The sequence below is a fragment of the Octodon degus genome, unplaced genomic scaffold, assembly GCF_000260255.1.
Source record: "Octodon degus isolate 3935 unplaced genomic scaffold, OctDeg1.0 scaffold00216, whole genome shotgun sequence".
In the NCBI taxonomy this organism is placed as follows: domain Eukaryota; kingdom Metazoa; phylum Chordata; class Mammalia; order Rodentia; family Octodontidae; genus Octodon; species Octodon degus.
The window spans coordinates 1,181,835-1,201,370 of record NW_004524792.1 but is presented as its reverse complement, the minus strand read 5'-3'; the positions used below and the strand labels follow the sequence as shown (position 1 = coordinate 1,201,370).

Here is a 19,536-nt window from a genome sequence, read left to right as displayed (position 1 = left end):
GAATCTGTACTTCCGATTTGATTTGAAACTGTCTCATTGCTGTTTATCAATAAAATTTTGAATAAATAAATAAATAAATAAAAACAATTAAAACTTGAAGCATAAGTAGCCCTGAACATAGGCAGGGACAGATACTGGGATACATGGAAAAAGAGGGTCACAGATAGATACAGACCAGAGCACCAGGAGATGCAGGCACAGGGAGGCCAGCCCCACATGGCCAAGGTGCCTTGCTATGTTGACACCTGAACCCACTGCAGCACCAGCACTTGATGTTCTGCTTCTGAGTCAGCAAGATCCGGCTGCCAGGAAACTACAGAGTGGGGCCCAGTATCATAGTGCCTCCCGTAGAACGATATTAGCAAAAAGTGCTGTATAAATTGATAAATAGTGGGCTGGGGAGATAGTTCAGCAGTCAGAGTGCCTACCTGAAAAGTGAGGGACCCGGGTTCAATGCCCAGTACCGCATGCTAAGCTGACCCTGCGCCAAGCCTGCCTCCAAAACCAGGCAAGCAGGTGTGGTGGCGCATGCCTGTAATTCCAGCAATGGGGAGGCTGAAACAGGAGAATCACTATGAATCTGAGCTGTGGAGCAAGACCCTGTACCAAATAAATAAAAAATTATAAATAAATTGATAAATACTGTGTTTAAAAATAGTGCTCAAGAGGCCAGGTGTAGTAGCACACACCTGTTATCTCAACACTTGGAAAGCTAAAGCGGGAGGATTGCTGTGAGTTTGAGGCCAGCCTGGACTACATAATGAGTTCAAGGTCAGCCTGAACTACACAGTGAGACCCTGCTTCAAAAAAAAAAAAAAAAAAGAATACTCAAATGTCAGTGAGTTTGCAGTGAAACATGTCTCTCACTTAACCACTTATTTCTGTTTGTTGATATGTATGAAATTCAAGATGGTGTGGTTAGGGATGTACAGGAACGTGCGTAAACTATTAATGCAGTAGAGCTCTTACGAATGAAAAGTAAAATGACCTAACTACCCAAAAGTGGACAGAGAAGGAATTTTCAAAGTAGATGCATCTCATACAGCCATTTAAAATATTGTTTGTAAATTTTCCTAGTAATATGATAAACTGCCTTCTATATGCCATATTGGCAAAATACAAGTTAATCTATTATTTCTTCTAGTAAGATTTAAAAGTTTTATGGCCTGCTTGAATAAACTAACTACATAGGAAAATAGCTAAAATAGGCATTGACTTAAAGTATTTATTAAGTATATACATTTGAAATCGCATATATGTATTTTATTTTTGCAGAACCGGGGATTGAACTCAGCCCGTTGCGCTTGCCAGGGGGAAGCGCTTACTCTACTGAGCCATCTCCCTGGCCCCCACATTTTAAAATACTGAGTTTTTCCTATTATGGTGTTTGGAAAACTGTTCACATATATTGTGACATCAGTGTTTTTATCATCTCTAGAACCACATTTTAGCTACAAGTGGCTTTCTGCCTTCCATCTATAAACTTAGATACAAACTACTTTCAAAATATAAGTATGATACGAACATTGGAGAATTATTCCAAGTTGTAATTATCCATTTGTTGTTTGTGGTCTTTAGAACCTGTTCCTTACAAAGTACTGTTTTACTAAAGCACCTGCTTAGGCAGGCACAGCGACCGGGGTTCCATCCTGCTGTGCTGTGCCGGCCCCACCCCCAGTGTACACTGAGATGGCAGTTGAGACTGGACATGGTGGTGCGTACCTGTAATCCCAGCTCTTGGGAGACTGAAAACAGGAGGATCACTACGAGTCTGACCTATCTAGTTAGACCCTGTAGACCTTGTACTAACTACATTAAAAAAAGGACTGTTTTAAGATTCTCCATTTATTATGAATAGAGCAGAAAATTTCCTGTACCCACCCAACTCTGTTTTCTAGTGGTTACCTTTCATTGCATTTGCTTCATTGTATTACCATTTATCTTTCAATCCATCTTATTTCTGATGCATTTCATAAGTTGCAGACAGCCCTAAATACTGTCACATGCATTTCATTACGGTTCAATATCTGTTTGTGATTTTTAGTAGGACTTACACTGTAAATTTGTCACTCTGTATTTTGGGAGTGCCAAACACATGGCATCAGCCAGCTTCTTCCAGGTGGAGGTGGTCCCGTTACTCACGAGTTTCCTCATGCACCTCTAAGTGGTGCCAACCCCAACTGTTGATCATTTTACACCCACATAGTTAATGTGTTTGGGAAAGAATCACCAACGGCTGATAAGTGTAGGGGATTTGATAAGAAGCAGTACACAACCTTTTCACATCAAAAAAGAGAAAGAAAGGGTATAAACCAATGGTGATATGGTAGGGAAAATTCACAGCGCCAAGTCTGTGCGATCAGAATTAGCGTCACCGAAGGAGAGAAAGGCGTACAGTATGGCACTTCAGATGTGAGTGCCCTGAGGGGAATATAACATCACTTCTTAGCTGCCAGGTGAGCATAAATAAGCATGTGTCAGGAGAAACGTTCTGTATTTTTGAAATAAAATTAGTGTCATGTCATGAAAAATGAAGAAATCACATCATTGTGAAGGAGTATTAAAGTAGCAGAAATGTTTCAGATTATTTAAAGATGATGAAGACAGTACCTACTCCTAGATTGGATCCTGCACTGGGAAAATGATTATGAAGAACATTATCAGATGAGATAAGGTGCATGGACAGTAGATGAGTGTTGTATCAATGTTGACAGCTGTGTTGTACTGACATAGCAACATATATTTAGGAAACATTTTTTAGGAAACACCTACTGAAGTGTTCTATGGCTGTAGGGCAATGATGTATGCAATTCTACTCATACTTCAGGAAGAAATATGTGTATGCATATGTACGTAATGTGTAAGCAGACTACAAAGCAGGGAGTAAAGGAGTAACAGTAAACAAGTCTAGGTAAAGGATAAACTGTTTAGTATTTTTTTATTTTTCTTTTTTAGAAATTGGAATAATTTCTAAATGAAGTTTAAAATATATAGAAATACATTAGAATCCTTATTTTGTCCATTACAAAAACCTACAAGCAATGAATTAGTAGCAGTAGTCATCCCTAGTTCCCACATTATGATCTCAAAATGTTTTCTGCTAGAAGAAAACCAGGCTTCTTAGACAAAACTGTTTCTAAGTCAGAGGCAACTAATAAGATGATTATGAAACATCTTCTTCCCGATTTTCAGCAAGATACTGAGCATTAATGTAAGGTTTTACAAAAGACCTTAGGACAACAACTTGGAAAAGCTTGCCACTGGCCAGTATGGGGTATAAATGGTACTAAGTCCAGTAATTATGGAGCCATGGAACCCATGGCGAACCCTTAAATCTATAAGTATATAATGATAATCTTTAAAATTAGTTTGTCGTCAGAAAAGCTGATGAACTAATGTATCTTTTGACTGGCCAGATATCTCAGTGGACCAACGCACCTGCTTAGGCAAGCACAGTAACCAGGCTTCCAATCCTGATATCCACCCGTCCCCCTTGTGCGAGTGTATGTGCATGCACGCACACACAGCGCACGCATGCACTTGCCATCCCCCCCCCCCACCGGGGTGCGCTGAGAACGCATTTGAGACTGGGCATGGGGGCTCACACCTGTAATCCCAGTGCTTGGGAGGCTGAAAACAGGAGGATCACTACGAGTCTAATCTGTGTAGTGAGACCCTGTAGACCCTATACTAAAATACATTTTAAAAAAAGAATTAATGTATCTTTAAAATTGAGCAGATGAAAAAAAAAGTCTTCTTTCTGCACTTCTTACATGAGCTATGTTATGGGGCAACCTCCCTGGTAAGAAAAAGGGTTTTTATTACAGCCCCCAGTGAGTATGCATTGAGCATCTGCAGTTTCTAACATAAAATTAAAAAATGAAAGTGCATACTGTGCTGCCATTATGTCAGTGTCAGAGGGACAGGCCTCAACCTCTAAGGACCTTAGGGTCCAGCTGTCAACATGACAAAAATGCCAGCATAGGAGGAACATGTTCAACTGTACCAAGAGTGTGCAATCAGGAAACTCCAGATTGCTGGAAACCCAAACAGATCTGTTTTGTTTTGTTTGTTTGTTTGTTTGTTTGTTTGCAGTACCAGGATTGAATTCAGGACCTTGCGCTTGCCAGACAGGCGCTTCTGCCATTGAGCTATATCCCCAGCCCTGAATCTGGTTTTTTGAATATATACATTGTATGGAAAAGATAAAGGAGAACCTAGAAGGAAAAATAAATAAAGATTAAAGGGCATATCATACTTTTTCAAATGACTAAAACTTAAAAAAAAGCAAAAAACATATTTAATAGGTGATTTATTTTTCTCTGGGAGAATCTTCAACAAACCTCAGTTAAAGTAAGCACAGGCAGACTAAGTACTTGCTTTGCAAGCGCAGGAACCAAGGTTTGATCCCAGGTCCTGCATGCTGCACCGGCCCTGCCACCAGGGCGCACTGAGATGGCGACTGAGTCCAGTCTTGGTGGCACACACCTGTAATCCCAGCACTGGGGAGGCTGAAAGCAGGAGGATCACTATGAGTCCAAGCTGTGTAGTGAGACCCTTTACTGAATACATAAAAAAATGAAAAAATAAAGTAAGCACAGGGAAAATTCAGGGTGTGGATCAACTCACTTATTTAAGCAATTTGTGAGGCAGCATGTTGAGGGCCAAGCCTGATACCTACTCCATGATTTTTTACAAAGAACCAGTAATAGTGGTAGTTCCTTTGTTTTACCTAGGAAACAATCACTTTCCCCTAAACTATCACCCATCCAAAACTGGACTGCTTGCAGTAAGCAGAGACAGGCTAGGGACTGAATACAGAAAAAAAGAACTGCTGGAAAAGAATTAGCATCAGTCAGTATTTGAGGGAAATAATGAAGCTAAAACTATAAGCAACATTGTAATGATGATGACAACTTTGCTTTCAGTATCTCTTTTTCTCCTCACTTTCTAACAAAAAATGTGGACCATAAGTGTTGGGTGTATAGGTACTACTCACTTAGTATTTATTGAATTGGGGTAAGGGACTACCCTTAAAGGTTATGCCAGCACACTAGCTCTGCCAAATAGATCAAGGCATACTGAGCTTCCATAGGCTGAGCCAGCCCCTCGTTAGGACTGGGAAAGGCCAAGGAGACTTGGGGCCTGATTAGAGAACAAGCTACTTCCTCCTGGTGCTTCAGCTGCTGACAGGGACCCCAGGAGTGAGATAGGGTGCTTGCTGGCTTGAGTGCTATACTTGGAGTGTGAGCCAACTGAAGGAGACGGCAACCCTCGAAATTCCCCTAGAAATTGGAGAGATCAGCTCAACAAAACAGAATATTAGCCCACTAAATAAAATAACTTGATAAAATATAACTCCAGGGGCCGGAGATGAAGCTCAGTGGCACAAGCACCTGCCTGGCAAGTGCGTGGTTCTGGGTTTGATTCCCATTACCAAAATAACAACAATCCAACAACAACAACAAAAACATAACTCCAGCAGTGAAAATGAACACTTAAGAAAATTAATATACTGCGGGCAGGGATATACCGTGGAGGTCTAAGTGCCTGCATAGCAAGCACAAGGTCCTGAGTTCAGTCCCCAGTACCGCATGCCATGCCAGCCCATTTCTTGGGCTGCCTTGTTGCCTCTGAAACTGGGTGTGGTGGTGCATGCCTATAATCCCAGCACTGAGGAGACTGAGATGGATCACTACAAGTCTGAACTGCATATCTAGACCCTGTATCAAAAGAACAAAAAATAATAATTTTTTTTTAAAAAAAATTACATACAGCACAAAAAAACTTTTAGGAGCTAACAAAACATGATCGAACTGCCAAATTCAGTAGATAAAGGAAATGGACATTGTTGAGAATTAGGTCATGAGACTGGAAAATCAATTAAAATGTGTCTTTTGTACAACATGGCAAAAATACAAATAGAGTCACAATGAAATGTTAAAAGACTTAGGGAATAGATAGATAGTGGATACCTAACAAATCTAACATGTGAATAATATTTATGGACACTTAAAAGAGACAAACAGTTAAAAGGCAATAATTATACAAATGATAGTAGTAAATGATCTTAGTTGAAAAAAATACCCTCAATTTGATAGTTGTGAAATTCATTGAGTTCCTGGCGGGTTAAACATGTAACATGTGTCTAACTATGCACTGGCCAAATTCCTTAGCTGTGAACATAGCAAATTACCTATGAAGAAATGTGACTAGATTGACATCATACTTAAAGTTTGCCACAGCAAAGAGCAGATTACTCAGAGGGGAAAAGACCTGCATCGTAAGGATCCTGTGCCAGGAAATAGTATTATTTACCTGCAGATTTAAAAGACATAATTGTAGGCTTTTAGACATTTAAAAGGGTTATCAATATATATATATTTTTTCTTAGAAGTTTAGAAACAACCAACTTACAAAAGCGGCTACCTAACAGGAGAAGCAATAAAAAGGTAATGGTGTGAATTACTCTTGTCCTTTTGGACGTCTGGTGACAGCTACAAGACCTTTTTATCCTTTCACAGCTACATACGGAAGTACTTTGGATAAGACAATAAAATGAATGGGCTCTACTTCAAAATCATTGCAGGGGTAGGGTGAACAGACACATGAATTAGCCAGACATTAAAGGTTATTAGAACTGAGGCAAAAGTGTGTCTATCAGATTCTATTTACTTCTTAGTAAGTTCACATTTCGCCAAAACAAAACCTTCTCTATTCCTACATTTTCTAGTCTAGCATAGACACTTCTGGGAATATCCTACATCTGTTTACAGTATTCTCTTTTTTTTATTTAAAAAAATTTAAGTTCTTTTATTTATTTATTTATTTATTTGGTACAGGGTCTTGCTACACAGTTCAGACTCATAGTGATCCTCCTGTCTCAGCCTCCCCAGTGCTGGGATTACAGTTATGTGCCACTGTGTGGGTTTCAGGGCTGATATGGTGCACTGGGGTTCTGGGGCTGGCACAGCATGCAGTACTGGGCTCGAATTCCAGACCTCGAGCTTGCCAGGCAGGCACTTAGACCGCCAAGTATCTCCTCAGCTCCTACAGTATTCTGTTTAATGGATAAAAAAAGTAGATAGTCATCACTGATTGGTTAGATAAAATCACATCATGAATTCCACAGAATTATGAAAACTATGTCAGTCCTATACTTCAAGTTGTACTTACTTGTAGAGATTTTCATAAAGTTTTGTGAGGTAGAGAAATCTGGATGAGTAATCATAGCACATTGTATTAAATGAACAGTGTTGTTTGGTTTGGGATTTTTTTGTTGTTGCTGACTGGGTTTGGTTTTGGTTTTGTGTTACTGAGGCATGACCCCAAGGCCTCAAACTTACCAAGTAAGTGCTCCATGACCAAACTGCCTTTCAGCTGTGAACAGTTTTTATAGAATCTGTGTGTGCTTGTATATGTACACATAGTATTTTTGTGTGAGATTGTTAAGTGTGGAGCTATATCTAGAAGGATGTGGGCTGCTAATGAAACATGTGTTAGAAGGCTAGTGGCAGAAATACATAAAATTTTGTCAACAAAATCTTCTCTTGGCCTTCACACTTGTTGGTTAATCTTCATAGCTGTGCTTCTTAAAATACAGTCTAAGCTAATTACTCCACGGAACCTGAGATCACACGTTATCTAATCACTGCCACGTCCCTTAGATGTATATTAGTGCTACCCTTTCAAGTTCAGAATTTGATGGTGTTGGTCTTACTCTTTCTAAAATTCTGTTACCTTGGTTTCTGGGCCATAATTCTCTTTGACTTGTGTCCAGTTTCCCAGACTCTTCCTCCTCAGTTTCCTGTAGAATCTCATCATTATTTCCTTCCCGATACATCCGTGTTGGTTTTCCTTAAGACACTACTTTCTCGGTCCTTTTCTCATATTACATACTCTCCCAAATAAAATTTTACCCACTCCACAGTTAGAATTGTACAGTAAGGACTTCCAAGTGTAGCTCTTAATCGAGGCTTTTCTCTTAAGCATCAAACTTAATTTAACTGCCTTCTAGGTGATTTATTTCCTCAAAGAAAAATCAGCGTTCACAAGTGGAACTTCTTTTTTTCCCATTGTGTTTTTCTTGACTTAATGGTAGCATCAGTCAGCTGTACATACAAGTCTTGTTCTGTGAAGTCACCCTAAACTCCTTCCTTTCCTTGCCTCAATTATTCAACAGCTGTTTGTGGGACCAAGGAGATAGCCTAGTGACATAAACACCTGCCTGGCAAGTGCAAGGTCCTCAGTTCAATCCCTGGTACAAAAAAATAAATAAAAATAAAATAATAATAATATCAACAGCTGTTTATTATTTTTGAAGTACAGCTGATTAAGAGAACAAATCCTGATGTGTCATCTACTATACATCACCTTCTACTTCCAACAGATCTGTAAATCCAGCTGCTAGTAACAAGCTGAGAATGCTTTGTACACCTTTGTGCTGTGTGGAATCAGGATTGTAATAGCTGAAATTTCACTGCCTTCCATAAGAAAGAGAAAAAAAATGAAAACATTTTTATGAGGTATATTATTCTATTTATTATGGCTATGAACTCTCAAATTTTGGTCTCTTTGAAAAACTAGCTAAGAAAAGCAGTAACCTATCTTTAGAAGAGCTGCAGCACATTTTTCCCACAAAAGGTATTTTTTGAACTTATATGTCTAATTAGAGCAGAACACATCTTCTAGAACCTTTTTGATTTTCACTGATCTTAATAATTTCATGTGTTCATCGCTATGTATTGATTTTTCAGAATATTTATTTTCCACATGGTGAATGTGCCTGAATTATTGCTTGGTCAAAGTCCCTCAAGGAATGATGCAAAAATTATCAGTAAGTATCATACAAAGATTTTGGAGTTGCTGAGAAAGACTGATAAAAATACCCAAAGTTTATTGCTTAGTTTACATGAGGTCCTTGTTAGACATAACTTTATCAAACTTCATGTGGTCTACAGTTAGAACATATTAATATTTATTCAAGAATTAATTTACCTGCCCATTGATGTTTATATGTGCAAAGCCTGATAGCCCTGTTATCCACCTACATTGTCATGTCATCCATGTGACAGATACACTTTAAGTGTTACAAACATAGAAAAATGAACAAGACTAAATTTTAGAACCTAATAAACTTGGAGTGGATAAATGAGTGTTATGTATATAGTATACAAACTATGATTCATTCCTTTAAATATCATACTTTATGCTACTAAGAGTAGCCATTCTGTAAACTAACTGTTACTAGTCCTCAAGATAAGGAGCTCATGCTAGAACGTAAATCAGTGTACCATTTTCTTCATCAGAAAGGAAGAAATACTATGGAACAATGTCAGCTGAAATAAACAGTGTGCTTAAACACCATTGGTTTCCACTTTTGGTGCAAGGTTGTCATTTCATGAGGGATCATTAAGAAATGATTTGAAGATTGGCTTCACTTCATGGACCAGACTTTGAGTAGCAGTTCTGTGTCATGCATATCAGAATGAATATGCATAGGAATGCATATCTGGTTAATACAGCTTATTTGTATATACATGTGTGCTGCTTTTAAATCTGCATAATTCTGTAGTCATCCCCCCCCCGTGTCTATACTCCTTTCCCACAGTCTTATTCACTTTCCTTACAGAAACTCCCTATTGTTACCTTCCTGTAAAACAGAAATTCTGTATAATAGCAGTGTTTACTATAAATAATTGCTTGTTGCTACCATGCTGAGAACTCAGTCCTGTTCCGAGTGTCAGACTTACTCATGAATCATCACTGTGTGATGTAGTAATGGAGAAGTAGGTAACTGTCACTTTGAATACCCATGTTTTCTGATACTCCCAAGTTGCCGAAGTTGAAATTTTGTTAACTTTGTCAGATACTGATTTTATTGTTTCAAAAACAGTACCCATTGGACAAAGTTTAAAATGTTAGTCATTGTCATGAGAATTGTTGCCCTTAATTATATAGTTGATGTAAAACATCCCTTACTTTATCACAACCAAAGAAACACTTCATCATAATATATAAGCTACTTCTGAAGACTGCTTTAAGAAAAATTAGACTTCTGGAAAGACAGTAATGGATTCTTATGCACTAGTGTTTAGTGAGTACATTTCTGTATCATAAAATACACAAAAGGACCATTTTTTGAATCCTCAGTTTCCTTTTGTTGGGTATATGTGTGGTACTAGGAGTTGAACTGAGAGTCATCCTACTGAGTTAGATACCCAGCTCTTTTTCTTTTTCTTTTTGGAGACAGTCTCACTAATTTGGCCTGGCTGAGCTGGAGCTTGTGATCCTCCTGCTCTAGCCTCCCAGAGTGCTGATATTACAGGCGTGTGCCACTCTATCCAACTTGAATCCTCATTTTCTCAACGTTAAAATAGAATTTAATTGTACTATTGTACCATAAATATATTGTCATAATTTTAGAAACTCATTTTCTCTATGTTGTACTTCAGGAACTATGAAACACAAGTTATAATACATACTTATATGGAATTTCTACAGTTAATAAATCCAAAAATCACAAAAAAAATCATTTTAGTCAAAATACACCAAATTTTTATCAAATGGCTTATATAGTATTATCTCCTCAGAAAATTTTAATGCAGTATTTTTAACTTCAGACATACAAGGATTATAGGAAGAGGTTACATAAGGTGTTTTGGACTGTCCAAATTCAAATCAACATATTTAATCATTAGAATTTAGACTTGATAGAACATTTTATACAGTAAAGGAGTTTGCATATTAATGTACATAAAGATTTTTCTGTTTAGTAAGTTAAAGTAAAATATAAATAATTTTGTCCTTTCCAAATGCCATGTTTTAATAACTTGTGTATAATTGTTACATCATAGGAATTAGAGCTGGTATGGAAAATGAATTTTTATCAAATTATCCCATTTTTAACCTCAGAACTTTACTTGTTTAACCAAGAATATTAGTTACCTCTTTGATTAAACCTGTTTCAGAAGTCGCTGAATAATAGTAAGCACCATATCTGTTGTTTATTTTGTACCTATCTCTGAGGTACCAGTGCATAGAAGAAATGAAATGTCTGCTTAGGACTCTTATGTGCTCAGAGCTCAGCATATATCATGATAGGAAATAGGTATTCTTTATGTTATCACTATTGAAAAGAAATTCCAGTATAGTGTTTTGCGTGCTATCCTTTTTCTGTGCTTTATAACATGTATTCTTTATACACAGAGTCCTGAATTTTAATGTTTTGAATTTCTAAAATATAAATAACATCAATTTGCTTTCCCCAATTCAAGCAGTCGCTCTTTGGAGATCAGTACATATTTCATCACATGCTTTATGTGTGTCATAAATTAATTGTATCAACTTAGTCCCAAAGCCTGAAAGTTTTTAATTCTAAGTAGAATGCCTTTTAGAGAAAGCACATGTCAGATTCTAAATAGAGAGGAAAAAGGAAAAATTATGAATACCCAAGTGATCATACATTATAAAAGTGTGCTCTTTAGCAATGTATAAAAATTATTTGCTAGGGGCTGCAGAGATGGCTCATTGGACTAAGCATTTGCCTGGCAAGCACAGGGGCCTCAGTTCAGTTCCCAGAGCCGCAAAAAAAAATTATGTGCTATATATTCTACATCATCAGTTTGCAGTTGAAGAAAGGAATGGAGAGAGGGAAGTTATGGATGTAGCTACAATATGCTCTAGGTGGCGCAAATTCATATATTGTAAGTCGTTAAATTTTATATGACATAAAATAAATGCCAAATAGATCTTAGAAGTTCATGAAACATAGAAGTCAAGAAAATGGACTTACAGTTGCCCCCAAACTGTGTATTATTTATTGAAGACATCAGAGCTAATCAGTTTTTGTTGTAAAATGTTAGCTTGATGATTTTTGTTAACAGAACTTCTACCATTGCCTGGTAACTTAAAGTGGGTCTGTCACATAATTATTGTAGTAAGATATTGCTGAATATTTAAGACTGAAAATCTCTATAAAGGGTATATTTGGGCAGAACACAAAACACTTCATTTAAAACTGTTAATTACATGTGCATACAGACACTTAAATAACTTGATCTTTAGCTATATCGTCCTGTCTGCAGAAAAAAAATGTTTTATCTACTCACAGTTAAAAGGACCTCCATGTAATACATATATTTATGATGTAATATCTGAGACTGGGTGATTTTTGTCAGTTTCCTTTAGTGACATCAAAATTATTGTAGTGATACCTCTCCTATTTTCAGAGGAAGAAAAATACATAACTGTGTATTACTGACAATTTTGTAGAAAGACATTGATGATTAAATGTGTATTAAATGCTACAGTACTTGATTTTATATCTTATGTAGATTTTGCTTTTATATGTGTATTTTCAGCTATATTGGTGATATTCTGTACCCTGTCTACCTCGTAAATACTTACCTGTAATTTCCTTACCAAGATGTATTACTATAAAAGTAAAGTGAAAACCAATTCTCATGCTTAGTCCTGAGTGAATGTGTGATTACTTGTCATCTACCTAGCAGAATTTAAACACTTTGAGACTGGGTGTGGTGGCGCATGCCTGTAATCCTAGCAATGGGGAGGTTGAAAAATCAGAATTACTGTGAGTCGAAGCTGCATAGTAAGACCCTGTACCAAATACATTTAAAAAAAAAAAATTAAACACTTGACATTTACTTTAGGAAACTGAGGTTTAGAAATGTAAATTTAGTAGAGACCATAATAAATTACCTAATATTTTGTTCTCCTGTCTCTAAGCCACATTTTCGAGTTACTTTTGTAAAGTTGAAACTGAAAAAATTGTTTCCTAAAATACAAGTAAATTTTTTGTTACTCCCTTGGCTAGGTAACATAAATACCAGTTGTATTTGTATAATTAATTCTTAAATATCTTAGTTTTGGTTAGTGAACTTTGCAAAGTAAAGGAACTCTCAGACATAAAGGGGGTCTGCTGCACTTGGGAAACATTTTCCCATTGAAGCTTGTGGAGAACCTCTCTACCCAAGTCACATGCTTAGGGAACAGTCTCCTCTGGAAGACTAAGATGAGACACAACCACTGGTGGGACGGACATACCTCTCACCAAAGGAAAAGCTGTGAATATGAAAAGAAACCCAGAGGTGTAAGGAAAATAGTGAAAGACGAGAAGGGCCAGGAAAAACAAACAGAACATTTGACCCTGGAGATTATATGTAAGGAAAAGGATACGTTTTCAAGGTCCTTGGAGAACAACAGGGCAGTGGACTCACCACCCATATCAACGAAAGTGCTTCTGTGAAAAAGTAATCAGATGCCAAGAAAGTCCTTGAGATTCAAGCTGTGGGTATGACAAAGTCAGAATTCTGTTCAGGACGAAGAACTGCAGCAGACATCATGGAAATCTAACTGAAACCTGAGAGGACAGCTTACGAAAGTACAGGAAACAAAGACTGGAAATACAAGAAAAATGATGTTAAACATCTAGAACATGTACTATTCATATTGCAAAAAGGAGCAGATTCAGGAAAGAAGATTTTTTTTTTTAGTTGAAGAAAATACCCTTTAACAGAAGACGTGTTTTTAAATCAAAAGAAATTGTTTTTAATGGAAAAGAGAAATGGCAAGGCACATCACAACTTGTAAGAGGGAAAGGGTTTGTAAATGTCCTGTAAGCTCCCAGAAATGAAAAAAACATAACCAACAAAGAGAAAGACTAACTCCGGATTTGGATGAAAATTTCTCATTATAACAATGAACAGAACATCAAAGTTTTGCAGAAAATGTTATCAACTTATGTGTAAACATAAGAATTATATAATTCTTTATGCCTACTTTTAAAATATATTTTAATTTTTAAATCATTTTTCATCATATTCTTTAGGGACTTAAATTTCAACATATCAATACTTGATGAAAAATACCTGTTCCATGTTATGCCTAAGAAGCTTGATATTCAGACAGATAGTGAGTTAAGCTTAATAACCTAGGTTGTATGGTAATAACAATAAGCTTCTCTTCTGGATGGTTAACAACCTAAGTTTGCAGACCAAAATTAGAGAAAAAGAAGGGCCGCAAGGAAAGCCAACATTTTCGCCCTAGCCCGCTAAGGTCAGTTAAGACTCAGGACATATGAGAACTTGTACTGTAACATCATGTAACTCAGTAGTGTCCCAAATTTTCTGATCAAGGAGATTATGGGGCCAAAGAGGAAAGTGATCGATGATGTAGAGTGTGCCTAAGGAGAGTCACATGGAGAGAAAACATTCTCTCAGGCTTTCACAGAGAGCACATTGGCCAAGCAATGGCCGTGACTCATCCACGTGGATGAGGATCTACAATCTGAGATACAGGATCTCAGGATAAATCCTCAGGGGATTTGACTCACCTTATCAGATCCAAAAGCTACAACTCTTTGTTGCGTAGGTCTTGCTTTATCTTGGTCTTAACCATCCAGCAGAAAAGTATTAAAACGAAGTACAAGAAGTAAAGCTATGTTGTTATGTTGAGCTGTAGGGGACTCAGGTCAACAATTTCTGACACTGCCAGTCAAGCGGAAGACCCAATACTATTATGAACTACTGGACTCTTTTAGAATATTTTGCTGAGTTAACACACCTATAATATTCAAATGACAGAACTAAACAAAAAAGGGGATATATAAATGAATGTTCATTTTGTATCTGTGTATTCAAAATGGTTAAGATAGATACATAGTTGCATTCTCTTAATGAATAGAGGGATTTGTTCTAATAGTGTTTGTAAGTAGGATATCTTGTCTGCATCTTGTACAGCAAATAACCACTAGGAAGAGAGTATGCAATGTGTTAATTATTGAAACCGACCTGCCAATTTGATTTGAAACTGTCTCATTGCTATTTGTCTCTCAATAAAATTATGGAAAAAAAAAAAGAAAAAAGAAAACGTTATCAAAAACGATTAAATCCTAATACACTTGTGCTGATTCGGTTCTTAGGTTTGCTGTTCGTGATATGAAGGCATTTGTTTATCCTGGTGAACAAGAAAAAAGATCAAAGCTATGAAGCAAATAAAGTGCATGCACATACCATGCATAAAAATAGGAAGCAAAGTAAAATATGGGAAGATTTTAGGCTACTTGTGGAATGTATGAGCATACTTTCTGAAACATTAGTATTTAATACTTTAGGGAGGGTTAGGATTTTGTTTAGTATAAGTTAATTCAAGTAAAATCAAATGTGATCATTTCACGTAAGCTAAGAAACGGTGGTTCTGGGTGGTAGGATTATTTTAGGATAGCTTTTATTCTCTCATCTCTGTATTTTCCTTTCTAAACATGAGATATTTTATAGCAAACAAATGCTTGTTATTTTTAAATAAATAAATAAAGGTCACTAAAGTAAGGCTTAGAACTTAAGCATTTCTTAAGGGTTTATAAGCAGGCACTATTCCAAATATAAAGACAGATTTATTTTTTAAATTGATTGATTGAAAAACAGCCTTCTTACTGAGCTGTATCTCTCATACTTGTGCTTTTTTGTCCTGGCAAGTCTTGAACTGGTAGTGCTCTTGCCTTGGCCTCCCAGATTGGTGAGATTACAGATGTGTACCACCATTCTCAGTTGGTAGTATTCCTAGTATTAAAAGAATTCTTAATTTTTATCATGTCTTCTGTAAAAAGAGGAACAGTTTTGATACGGGGATTTTGAAAGTAGATGTCAACTCACATAGTAATCTTTTTCCACTCTGCTCTTTTATATCTGTTGATCCTAACAGTTCCGATTTTAGCATTCTCAACTGTCTGAATTTGATCCATGGTTGTCTAATCTGATTAGTTAATTCTGTGTGTGCTTGGGCTCCACAGCATAAATCTGTTGTCAGAGTACACATTCGGAAAGACAGTGAAAGGTAAATTGAGTTAGTAATACGTGAATGTGCATGGAAAGTGACTCAGAATCAGGGCCTGTAAGTTTTAGTTTTAAAAGCTGAAAATAAAGTTGTATTTAAATATAAAATGAAATATTGAGAGGTATATTTTTAATATCATAGCCTTATAATCATTAATATTTGCCATTATATAGGTACAAAAGCTGCTCCATATTCACTACTTTAGAGTTACTTAATAAGGGCATTCATGCCATAGCTTTTTGCTTTATAAACTGTTAATAGTAACCAGTGAAGTATTTTATGACTTACGGAATACATAAATCAAGATATGTATCTTGAGATATCTCAAAATTAAGAATAAATGGTTACCAACTTTATACTTAAAATGCAGTTCTAATCTCAGGTATGCTTAATTTTGAGATTTTTCCAAGACATTTTACATATACATCAGCATCAGTAAATCTTAAAGTAATGCTGTAGAGCCTAGATTCCCATGGCAGAATTGTTCTCTCAGTTTACTTAATCATGCAATATAAATAAAAATAGAAGGCATGCAGTTGAATGTGTATGAAAAGATCACTGAATACAGTGACATCTTATCAAATGTTTGTGCAGTTCATTTTGACTATATTCAGCACCTTTTATCAGAAATAATACAATTTTGAGGACCCATTTTAGAGTTGGAGAAACTTGGGTTTGAAGAGCTAGTTCTGCTAGCTAGTAATTTTGCTGTCATAGACCCATTTCTTAGCAATATGAACATTATTATGTAGTGTTTGGGCACAGAGATAAGTGAGAATATTTATAGACTTGCATAAATTCAGCATCCATGTTACATCCTTATTTTTAATAAAAATTCTTAGTTGTAGCATCTCTTTTTAAAAATCTGTACTTACTAGCATTAAATCAGGGTTAGCAAATGAAAGTTCATGCTGTCACTCCCTATCATTTTTCTCTCTCCACTTCCATTTCCCATCTCTCTTATTAGAAGAGTGATAAAAAGTATTTTACACAAGTTGTTGTCAATTAGGACAAATGCTTCTAAGTACAAAATACAAGTTTGGCTTAGGGATGTAGCCCAGTGCTAGAGCACTTGCCTAGTAGGCGTGGTGGCCATTGTTCAGTCACTGGGGAGATAGGTATGTTGTGTCACCAAGCATTGATACATAAAAAAACTAGGTATCAGAAAATAATGTTTTTATTGTTCATTCTGTTTCTTTGCTCCCCTCTCTGACTCTTCCTATGAAAAGAAGTCTCTACACAGATTCACTAGGACTGGTGGTTTCCAGAGCCCTCATTATAGCCTTCAGATGCCTTCGTTAAATTATCCCTGTGATAAATGAAGTACATACCTGGAGTTGGCTTGCACCAAGAATGAAAATGTATGGGGGGCTGGTGAGATGGCTCAGTGGTCTAAAGCACCTACTTAGAACAAGCTTAGCTAAAGCACAGGGACCGCGGTTCAATCCCCCAGCACCACATGCCAGCCAGCCCCGCCCCCTGGTGGGCTGAGCTGGCCACACACACACACACACACACACACACACAAATAAATAAATAAATAAATAAAATGTATGGGATTGGCTTTCAGCTTTGTAAATTGACATGTGCCGTGGTTTTAGTTTACATACTGTTTTTCTCTTTTCTCTAGATAGTGAGCGGTAGTTACATATGCATGGTACAAGCTAGGTGTACACCAAGAGCTTCGTGTACATTGGCCCATGTACTCGTAACAGCCCTCTGAGTGCTAGTCTCTGATCACACAGACTGATTTGTGGAAAACCTGTGTAGTGATTTGATTTATTTGTGCTTAATATGAAATGTGCCAGAGCTAAACTCTTCATCATTTTCAGATGTAGGATGAAATAAATTAATGGTATTTCTTGGTTTGGTTTTTTGCCGTAGAGCATACTACTAATAATTTTAAATGGTTAGTGAAAGAATACATTTCATAATTAACATTCTGCTGTTATCTGCTGTTCAGATTTCAGACTCACACACCATTCAAACTTATTAACCACTGTTCAGACTTATACCATCTTTTTTTGTGTGTACAGTACTGTGCTTATTGTTTATGGTTCTGCAGTATCTTTTGTACAGTACACCTTGTTTAATACTATAATTTTTGCTTAATTATTTCATTGCTTGTCTCTTAAATGAAAATAAGAATATTACCAAATGGTAAGATTCAGTAAGTGAAGCTTACAATGGTGACTCCAGCTTTTGCACGGTCCTGTACCAGTTCTGGAGTTTATATTTTCTCCTGCAGTCAGCAGGAGCTCACTCTATCGCTGCACTCAGTGTGGCTTAGGTGATTACTGGTGTTGGCTAAAGCAGATGGAAATCTACACTGAGACTGTGATGGGAATAGTGAGAGCAGTGGGCTGAGGGAAGTGCAGAGATCAGAACTGGAAACTGGAACATGGAAGCGAAAGGGTTGGGGTTGTTGGCATGGCTCTTAAATAAAATAGATTTTAAATTTGAGTAACTTGATTGTTATGCCTCAAAGGTAATACTGGCTTTCGGCAGGAAAAAATTGTGTGGAAGAGAAATGAAATTGAATGTTTTGATCTTGGTTTTTGATGTAGTTGAAAGGAATACCAAGATCGTCAGGTGAATTTTAGAGGACAGGTTAATTTAAGACTTGGGCTTGACTACAAGTTGTTTTAAGTTTGGAGTGGTACAGTTTTATAAAGCTAATAGAATAACTTTGTGTCCTAAAAATGTGTAATGTTTAATGCATATTCTTTCAGAAGCCCATTATTTGTTGACTTCCTCATTATACATGTAATTTTTTTAATTGCTTTACCAAACGTCGTATGAAAAAGTGTCTTGGGGCTGGAGAGATGGCTCAGTGGTCTAAAGCACCTACTTGAAACAAGCTTGGCAAAGCACAGGGACCGCGGTTCGATCCCCAGCACCACATGCCAGCCAGACCCGCCCCCTGGTGGGCTGAGCTGGCCACACACACACACAATAAATAAATGTAATAAATGAAAAAGTGTCTTATGTCCAGACCTCTCCGGACATTACTTTGGAGGTGTTTTGAGGAGTATCTTAGTCACTCTCCTCTTCACTTTAACAAAATATATGACACTTGGAACTTAAAGAAGGAGAGGTTTATTTTCCCTGATATTTCTTAGATGTTTCAGTTCATATGCAGCTGGCCACAAGGCAGCAAAGCATGGTGGGAAGGTCTGGCAGAGGAAAGGAGCAGAGATAGTCAAGCGAGAAAGGAACGAGACACCCCCTTCCAGGCCACACCTTCTGGAACCACCTCTTCTAACCAGACCCCACCTCCTAACAGCAAGTCAACTATAAATCCCTGTAATTCAGCCACCTTCCAGGTTGTGTTCCTTCATCTAGCAAACATTTAGACTTTCATTGTGGACTTTAGTGTGAGACCAGGCAAATTACAATTTATAGTCTTTCCCTTTAAAAAGATACAGATCATTTTAAAAGAACCATTGGGGGGCTGTTCATGCTTCAGTGGATGAGTTAGGAACACAAAACGCCAAATCATGAATCTTTTTTTCTGCATACATGCATCTCTTGTCATCTTATCTCCTAGCACACTGGGCCTAGCAGGTACACTTATAAGTCCCTTAAAATTAAAAGAATTTGGGGCCGGGGAGATAGAATCAGTAGAATAAGCGCTTGCCTGGCAAGCACAAGGACCTGAGTTCAATCCTTGGTTCTGCAAAA

General features: G+C 37.1%; 1 protein-coding gene across 4 annotated transcripts in view; it reads left to right on the top strand.

Moving 5' to 3' along the window:
• Ankrd12 (ankyrin repeat domain 12) overlaps positions 1-19,536 on the top strand; it is a 116,042-nt gene that overhangs the window by 74,078 nt on the left and 22,428 nt on the right. The window contains exon 2 of one of the 4 annotated variants that reach the window (XM_023705275.1): positions 8,757-8,836. The exons of the other annotated variants lie outside the window; for them this stretch is intronic. Coding sequence (XP_023561043.1) covers positions 8,773-8,836 — 64 coding nt within the window. The 5' untranslated portion in view covers positions 8,757-8,772. The remainder of the gene's footprint in view (positions 1-8,756; positions 8,837-19,536) is intronic. 4 annotated transcript variants of the gene reach the window in all.